This window comes from Fragaria vesca, linkage group LG3, assembly GCF_000184155.1.
Source record: "Fragaria vesca subsp. vesca linkage group LG3, FraVesHawaii_1.0, whole genome shotgun sequence".
Lineage (NCBI taxonomy): Eukaryota > Viridiplantae > Streptophyta > Magnoliopsida > Rosales > Rosaceae > Fragaria > Fragaria vesca.
In genome coordinates this window covers 14,964,758-14,973,736 of record NC_020493.1, presented here as the reverse complement: position 1 = coordinate 14,973,736, position 8,979 = coordinate 14,964,758, and the positions used below count along the sequence as shown (strand labels likewise).

The 8,979-nt window shown below is 38.7% G+C and overlaps 1 protein-coding gene across 1 annotated transcript; it reads right to left on the bottom strand.

Moving 5' to 3' along the window:
- Positions 1–3,409: 3,409 nt before the first annotated feature.
- On the bottom strand, positions 3,410–8,727 carry LOC101312035. Its single transcript, XM_004294345.1, has 14 exons — positions 8,477–8,727; positions 8,256–8,305; positions 7,731–7,952; positions 7,200–7,294; positions 6,696–6,901; positions 6,411–6,613; positions 5,365–5,706; positions 5,218–5,282; positions 4,990–5,038; positions 4,754–4,907; positions 4,507–4,591; positions 4,357–4,426; positions 4,111–4,251; positions 3,410–3,905 (listed from the first exon to the last, which is right to left on the bottom strand). Exons 1-14 carry the CDS (start codon positions 8,577–8,579, stop codon positions 3,579–3,581), a joined length of 2,112 nt encoding a protein of 703 aa, XP_004294393.1. The 5' UTR covers positions 8,580–8,727; the 3' UTR covers positions 3,410–3,578.
- Between the last annotated feature and the right edge of the window lie 252 nt (positions 8,728–8,979).

Sequence of the window (8,979 nt, the reverse complement as noted above, 5' to 3'; positions counted from 1 at the left end):
CGTCGTCCTCCTCTCTCTCTCTCTCTCTCTCTCTCTCTCTCTCTCTCTCTCGGGTTTCTTTGGGATGACCACATGTTTCCCGCTTAGCACCGATCGTTTGTGCGTGGTTGCCAAATTATTTGCATAGCGCTACCTAGCTAGCTAGATGTATAATGCATGTCAGGCCAGCATTATTACTTGAAGCTAGCTAGCTATACGTACAGATCGATCCCAATCTTCAGTATCTCGATCTATTATACCGGCCGTTCTATAAACAATGTAACTAAGAAGTCTACATGTTGTAGTAGATATATACAGTGTCATGAATTAAGGGACAAATATTAGACATGCTTTTAAGTACTAGAGAAAATAATTAAAATGTCATCAACGTCGCACGGCGGGCTTACGAGAGAAAATAATTAAAAATTTAGAGTGATGCCTCCCTCAAGAAAAAAAAAAAGAAAAAATAGGCTTAGAATGATGCCCCAGTCTAATAAAGAAGCTGCGGGATATTATAGACTATAGAGACAATATTGTGTGTGTGTACAAACATTATATCTCCAACTAGACGAAATTTTCCGTCCATCGTCTCCAACAAGTTAATTAGCTAAGGTAACTTGAACCGGTTCTCGAAGTTCAAGTTTTTGAATCCTCCATTTTGATCAAAATTAGAAGCCAATTAACTATATAGTTTGATACTGCAGATTTTCAACGGTCCTTTGATCACTAGAAATAATTAGAGAGAGTGGCTAGGTTAGAGGGAGCCTGATATAGAGTATGCTGCAAGTTGGGTTGGTTCGAACCAAACCCCAAAACGTGCTTCACTTAGCATTGTTTTATTGATTCATGATGCAATAATATTTCATTTTATCAATGATGGTTATGGTTATTGATCATTTTACACCGCCATATTAATTAGTCTTCCGACAAATCCAGGACCAAAGTATTTATTGATACTACAGATGTAGTAATGTCGTTGACAAATGTGATGAGAAGTTGAACTCGTTGCTGGATTAGATTAGTATAGATGTGGAAATTGGATAGACTCGTTGGTTGGTAACGTAAATTTGTCACAAGAATTGACCCACATGATCGAAACACTAGCTGCATATCCAATCAATACAAAGTGAATTGAATGGCTGGTACCCGGCATCCCCCAACTCTACCGAAACCCTTCCGGCCGGAACACCCGGCCACTAAGGGCTGCAGACACATATAATCGATATCTATAGTAACTTTCCAATGGTTTTTTTTGGTGGTTAATGGTTTACATTGTTTGGTTCAAATGGTTTGAATTGTTTAGTCATATGTTTTTTGTTTAGTTCACAGATAAAACTAAAGCAATGAATATATGAAAATTAGATAGTTAAACAACTTTGTTCTTTCTAATTTGTATGCTCTTCTGTGAAACCGATATTAAAATCAAAGGACAATGACCAAATGCAACAAAGAAGTAAAAATTGTCCATTCCCAGATGGAGGTGGCTTCCCATGACTCGTTTCATAAAAGGAGAAAAGAGGTCAAACTCCCCTATGTAATTGGTAGATGATAGCAAGTGAACTGTAAAACGAGGTGAATCTGTATCTCGGAATTTCATCAAATATCCTCGTGAAATCGTCTTGGGCTTTGCCCTGTACAATAGAGAGCCCACATTCCACACATCTAGTGCGTGGAGCCACTCTCCTCAAGAGCAGGTGAGAAAATAATCAATCTTCTTAGCCAGCACCAATCCTACCAAAAGCATTATCCAAACTCTCTATAGTCTCTCCATAACAACTCTGCAAACACCATGAGGTCCATTCACTCCAACTCTGCATTGCTTCCCTTGCATGTTAGGCTACAACACAAACACCTTCTGGGCACTACTAAACTGCCTTGGCTCTCCACCTATGAACCTATCAAGCTTGCTTCACACAGCCAACAATTCAATCTCTCACTAGGAACCAGTTGCAGGGCCATGCACAATTACACTGCCGTTGTTCTTGGTGTCACTCCCCCTGCCAAGTCCGGCGACATCTCGGTCCTCCTTCAAGTTGGGTAAGTTCTTTCACCTCCATCACTCTCATTTATTATTGTAACACATATCATAAAGGGCTACACATAACCTACCACATTGATTCTTTACAGAGGGGTTCTTCTTTTCGCCTACGTGTTTTCGAATTTCATTGTGCCGAGTCTCATTTCTGAATATTATGGGTTCAATAAGTTGAGTGAGGACGATGAAGATGAGGACCTTAAATAAAAAGACGAGGAAAGCAAGCACAACCTCATGAATACCTGTAGCTGAGAATTTTCTTTTTCGTTAGTTAAGATGGAGGATAGCAATACACGAATGTAATTCTTGTCTGGATGAGCTAATTTTAGCAACCACAATTTTGAGCTTCAGTTTACCGTGTATTCTGATCAAGACTTCGTCGATGTTGTGAAATAGTACTGATGCTGTTGTGCTTTCTTTGAGGTCATTAATATAGGGTTCAGAAATTTACACACCATTTTTTGTTATCTACACACCCCCTGTGGTGTATTTACCGAATCATCCTTAGCTGATTTAACTAATCCTCTCTCGGTCTCTCACTCCCAATCTTTCTCTCCCCAATGTTCTTATCAGACTGATCCAAATCTCAGTCCCCCACAGCAAGGATAACTATACCCAGCCCTTACCGCCTCAACCATCTCAATCTATTTCGCATGCGGTGATCGAGGGCATAAATTTCGGTCCCGGTGATTGGGAAATTTTAAAGCCGCGAGGGAAGTTCGAGCTCGCGACGGAGCTTGTCAGAGTCATCAAGGCGGAGGCCGCAGTGGGGCTGCCTTTTCAGTTTCTTCGCTTCAACTTATTCTCCTCGTCGGATTTAAATGTAGTGAGAATGATGGGAATAGTAATCAAGGAAAGGATGATCGATCAATGGTGGATTATATATATAAAGCTTTCAATGAACAAGCAGACTAAGATGGTGGGAGAGGTGAGAAGTTGGTAACCCATTTTCAACGAGAGAGATTAATATGGTAGTATTGGGGTGGGAAGAAAGTGGCTAATAATCTTGAAGACTTGAACATGATTGAGGGTGATGAAATTCGACAACGAACAGGGTTTTGAGCAACGTCGAAATTCGCTCTTCGTTTTCCATTGAAGAAATTGCTTAAGCTTACTGTAAGGTCGAAAAGAACGCCGGGCCCGCCACCAAGATTCTTGCACTCCTCCACTAACGGCGGCGAAGGATCCTTCGACGGCGATATTGGGAAGAAGAATAAAATGAAGTCGGCTAATGGGAATTGTAACTCCGAAAGGGTAGTTTTGAAAGATGAGTTAATAGAGAGTAATAAAAAATTGAAAGGGTGTGTGGAATGTAAAAATGGGTGTGCAAATTTCAGCACCCTTAATATACTCGTTTCCAAATTTAGAAAAAAAAAAAAGAAATCTTCGATAATGTACCAGTAAAAAATCTTTTTCATTCTTCATTCCTCTGTAATCAAACAAGAAATTAATTTTGGATGTGGCTAATGGAAACCCCCATTAGCTCGTTTTGTAAAACAATTTACATTTACCACCAAAGTAACCGAATAAAAATAATGAAAAAATAAAATAAAAAGTGTTATATCTAAACAACTGTCCAATCACTGTCTTCTGTAAGTGACGATTTTTCAACAGGGGATGCATTTTCAGGCTTAGGAGGCTTTTTTGAAAATAATGACGACTTGTTGTCAAAGAAACTTGAAAATGGTTGGCTACCGGGGCTTTGTGAGTTCTTTTGGTCCTTAGAAGCTGATTTTTTCAACTGTCTATCTTTACCTCCAAAGTTGAGGGTCAGCCGCCTGAACCGCCTTTTCGGTTCATTAGAAGAAGGGGTCATGGCTTCTTCCGGCTGCTTCATCATTCTTAGGACTTCCTCTGGATTGAGTATCATAGCCTCAACTGTTTCAAATACCTGTACCACAAATTTGACTAAACAATTTCAGAAGATCTCGTTCTCAATAGTGAACAGTCTGGATATCATTCTTTGTTGTGGATTTGAATTTCCACCATAAAAGATGGACTTTGACAGAATGGACAAAATACTCTAATCAGGAATGAAATTAATGAAAGTAAACTTCATTCAAACCCAAATGAGGTTTAGTCGTATGGATTCATACCTGACAAAGCTCGTCAACCTTCTCTGTCCACATTTTCCCTTGACAAGTGGATACTACAAAGTCCTTGCATTCATAGAACAGCTTTGAAAAATCGCTGTTATCGGACAATTTAGTCTCAGCAATTAGAAACCCCAAACCAAGCTGAAGATTGCATGCCAAGGGGCATCATTAGCATCATATAGGAGGAGTGGAGTGTACTTAACCATATAGAGAGAGCACAAATGATATCATATGAAATGAACTTACCAAGGAAATAAACAGCTGCTCAAAAAGCTCAGAAGGTGATATGTCCTCAAAACCATCCAGAATACCTTCTCTACAGGAAATGCATGATAATATTATTGTCAGGCAGCAGCAAAAACAGGTACAAAAAAACTAGCAATACTTCCAACTTACACAGCTAAGTCCTCATCAAAGAGGGGTACTTGTTTTACAGCAGGAACTGGTTTGGATGTATCCCATAGCTCACGCCAGAGATTTCCTAGCATTGAAGAATAACCAAAAGAAATGTTAATGAGATTTACATGTGGTGGCATTTGCAACTGCTAGACACACATACCATCGTCCTACAACTGTTAACAATGGATATGCATGTCTCTGATGCAAGACAGTATATAGAAACGAAATACAGAAAGGGTGGCACCTGCTTTTTGCATTCGGCTACTTAATTGGCCTCTTGTGGATGATACATCATTACCTTCCAGAGATATAGCCTCGGTACCTGGCTCAGCCTCAGTCCAATCAGGAGGAGAATGCCATCTCACAAAATCTTCCAAGACACAACCAGGATTTGCTGCCTACATACAATAATAAGCAAAACTGAGTTGACTTAACTAATAAAACATTCAGTGAATCTGTAAATTTATTCAATGGGGAAACCTTGAAAGCCTGCATGTCAGAGAGGAGTTGAGAACATCCAGCACCAACACTGACCAGAAAAGACAAGGCCATCTATCAAACAGTGTCTAAATGGTTTAGAATACCAAAAATGCATATTTTCTATCTCTGTCTATCTTTATGTCAAAGTACTTGGGAAAATAGACTTGCCTATGTCAAATGAGCTGAAACTGAAAAGAAGAAAAAAATAGCCACAATTCAGACACAAACCTTCCTGTGCGAAGCACAAACTCCTCTGTTTCCTTGATTAGGTCTTCAGTAAGTAAAGGGGCTTCCTACATGTGACATTGCACAAAGACCTTATTACGGGAGCAAGTTAAAATAGCTATCTTTTGAGCAAGAAACAGTTATATATACCTGAGTGACAGGGGTATACATAGGTTCACCAGTTTCCAACATTTTTAGGTTACTATATGGGCGATTAGCACCTAGTCGGAGAACTAGTTCCCCAGTGCTTATTCGAGCATACAAAATAGGGCCCGCAGCATTGTCTGTAGGAACAGATGATTCTTCAGCGTTTGGACTGGCTTCTCTAATTACAAAGTCTAGTGTTTCGGTGGCAATCTCACGTCGCCTTTTCCTGGAAACACAACAATTGATGACTTGCAACTGCTGGTACAAAAGGCAGGAATTCAGATCTGGAATCTCATCCACAGGGATGCTAGGTACATATGTTTCTTCAGACCAAAGTCTTCTAAGCTGCATATGAAGGAAATTCAAAGCATACTTTGTCAACAAAATATTATTTGATGAACAAGGAAATTATATATTCAATTCCAGTTGAGGAAATTACTAAACATTGAAGAACCTTTCTTTAAATTTAACAGGATCAGAATTGTCTGACTCAAATTCTCCAAGGTAGGAGAATCTTGCCCTTAAATATACTAAAGCTGAACATAAATTTTGCACATTCCTTTTGCACCTGACATTATATCTTTAATAGTATAATCTATTCATTAGCCCAGGTAAATATGTTTCAACTCGGGATTTACAAATGCTGAAAGCTACACATAACTCTTGTTCACAAGAAAAGTTGACATTCAAAATATAGGTGTATCGGCTGTTAGACAAGCAAGTGGAACTGCCACCTTATATCTCTCTTTTTCCTTTCCTTTTCTCTCTAGAATACAGTAAAACGTCACAAATCGTCCATATAACAGTTCAACACTGAAAGTAAAACTCAATAAAAACAAAACAGAAGTTTGTATTATAAATTTGAACTCATTATCACTAAAATACTATAAGCGAGACACAAAAATGTATTCAAAGAGTTCAGTTCCAAAAATTAAATAAAGGGTTGTGGTTGTTAAACAAGCAGCTCTAAGTGTGGCATTGTATTTCTCCTTTTCATATAGTAATTTACTTCATTACTTTAAATACCTCAAACTTTGTCCATAACTTACTTCGGAAACAACACTACACCAAAACAGTGTCATTTTCTTAAGGGTTCTGAAGCTCCCAATGACTTCAGCTAACTTAACAACAAGGCTTTCAGGAGGAGCGCCATGAATATCTTTTGGCATAGATGCCGTGGCAATCGCGTCTGTACCAGAATCGAACTTCCGCCTTAAAAAATTTCCCTCTGCGAATATCTTGCACATATTACAACGGAAGTGAAAGATCATAACAGGATAATGAATAAAACTAAACATAACAACAAAAAGAAAGTCACTGCCGTGAGGTCACCTCACGTATGCATCTACCTGCATCAAATAGAGAGTGAATCAACGATAGGACTTTCTCATTACGACCAAAATCAGATAGCTTTTCATCCTTTTCACGAAGCACCAATGACTTCACTACAGAGAGACTCAGACCTCCCCTCTCTCTGCCTGGTGAGGAATTTACTGATGACCCCAAAATATCTTTCATTGATTTAGACTTCTTTCCAGCCCTGGATAAAGGTCAAAGGTTGCCAAATCTTTAGGGAAAGAAAGTTGGGAAATCATGTAGACAATCCCATGTCAATTACCGTAAATTTCAAGATTCTTTTCAATTATACAGGTAGTGAAAACACATTCACTGTGACCTATGAGAATAAAGACTATTGTTCTGCATTAAGACATATAGGTAATAGCAATGTTGAGAGGTTGCAATTAGATAAATTCCTACAGAAGTGGACTGCAAAGGTCCTAAAGGTTTTATCAGAGAAAGTGTACAATTCAAGCAATGACCAGAATACAAAGACTTACTCAACAGCTGTGGCCAACTGCCTCATAACAGATAATGGTGGAATCACTATGTTGTCCGCATCTAAGCTTTCAACAGAGGGTATTAGATCTGCCCCCTTGCAAATAAGAAAAATTAATTTATCATTGAAAGAAAGAAACAGTATTAATTGAAGCAAAATGACTTATAACTTGATTGCATTAGTCAAACATCACAAACTTCATGGCCGGTTTTTTGTTCCCAACTGGTGACTTTCATCTCGTTTCCAAATGCAACTATAAATGGTTTAGATCACCAAAATTCTTAATATGGACCATATCAAACACCACACTCGTGTTATATTTCTGAGTTGAAAGAAATAAAAGAAAAAATGTATATTTCCTAATAAAATGACAAGCCAGGAGCCAGCCGATCAGGCTCTACCTTCTGATCCGTGAATATGATGTAATTATGTAGTGAAAATAAAAATGTATAACATACAAATCACTACTCCGTACTATCTAAAAATTCATAATGCAGAGGAAGAAACAAAAGACGCAAAGAAACAAAATTACCTTTGCTTCCATATCATTTTTCATGTTCAGAATGTACAAATTTTCGTCATAATAAGGAACCGCCATGGACGAATACTCAGCCTTCTCTGTCTCCTCGACTCCTTTCTTTCCTTTCCCAATATTCCTCAACCTATCCTGCCATTCTTGCTTCCTGTCCTGCCATTCCTGCTTTGTCCCTATGTTCGGAGGTCTCCACCTTGAAGCCTTTGATTCATGTAAACCCTGTACCATTTCATTTCCAAGAAACTAAAATCAACACATTCCTCAAAGCCTTCAAATCAACACGTCCCAGTAACAAAACCACATGTACTTAACTAAGCCTGATTCGACAATGTAGCTTAAACTCAAGTCAACCCAATTTCATGTCACACGTAACTACAGTTCATTTCCGGTAAACCAAACATAAATTCAACCTAAATGATCCTACATTTCCAGTTCTAAACAACAAAACGACAAAAAACAAATAATCAAGTCAACCGAAACAGAATTGCTAAATAAACATTGACAATAAAACATAAACTTTACCTTGGACTCCTCATCCTCGGCAAAACTCCTCGGCGACGTCTTATCGGAATCTACACCGATCAAAACACAAAAAATGCAGCAAAAATTTAGAACCAAACTGAAATCTAATGGGAAAAGAATAAATAGGAAAAGTCAAATGGGAAGTGTGTGAGGGAGTAAAGAGACGAAAATAGTAAAGCGGAAATTGAAAGGATTGGACTAAATTTGAAAAGAGGGGTGACCTGGGCGATCGGGCTGCTTCAAGTCAGAGAGGACTCGCTCCGCTTTAGCCGCGGCGGAATGGAAGGCTGTCCTCGCTTTCGATACGAAGGATGGGGGCTCCATATCCTACAATCCAACCCAACCTGCTCTCTCTCTATATTTCAGTGAGACCAAAAAGGGGGCTCTCAGATTTTAAAAGACATGTTTGGTTTTTTCCTTAAGAGGGGAGAGAAGTGGAGAAGCACCATGGTATTCAGTTTCGTCTCGATACAGAGAGCCTCAGAGACAAACAGCTTTCCCTTTATTATTTTTTTGGACAACAAACAGCTTTCCTTTTATTGATTTCTTTATTTTATTTTTGTCAAATTTAGTTTTTTTTTTTTTCATACGTATAACATAATCTAACCATAAACGCGCGAAATACGGCAAGCGTTCAGGTTCTAACTCGTAACTCTCACCAGCTTGTTGTCAATATGTTTGAGGAGTATTTCGGGTGTGTGCGTTGATTTTGGCTTTTCTTGGA

Bases quoted from the DNA above. Each gene is read 5' to 3' on its own strand.
- LOC101312035 (XM_004294345.1), bottom strand. From the start codon at position 8,579: ATGGAGCCCCCATCCTTCGTATCGAAAGCGAGGACAGCCTTCCATTCC. The intron at 5,039-5,217 runs GTTTGTGTCTGA...TTTTCTGGTCAG, and splicing joins TTTGTGCTTCGCACAGGAAG to TGTTGGTGCTGGATGTTCTC. The intron at 4,592-4,753 runs GTGCCACCCTTT...CTTCAATGCTAG, and splicing joins TAGCCGAATGCAAAAAGCAG to GAAATCTCTGGCGTGAGCTA.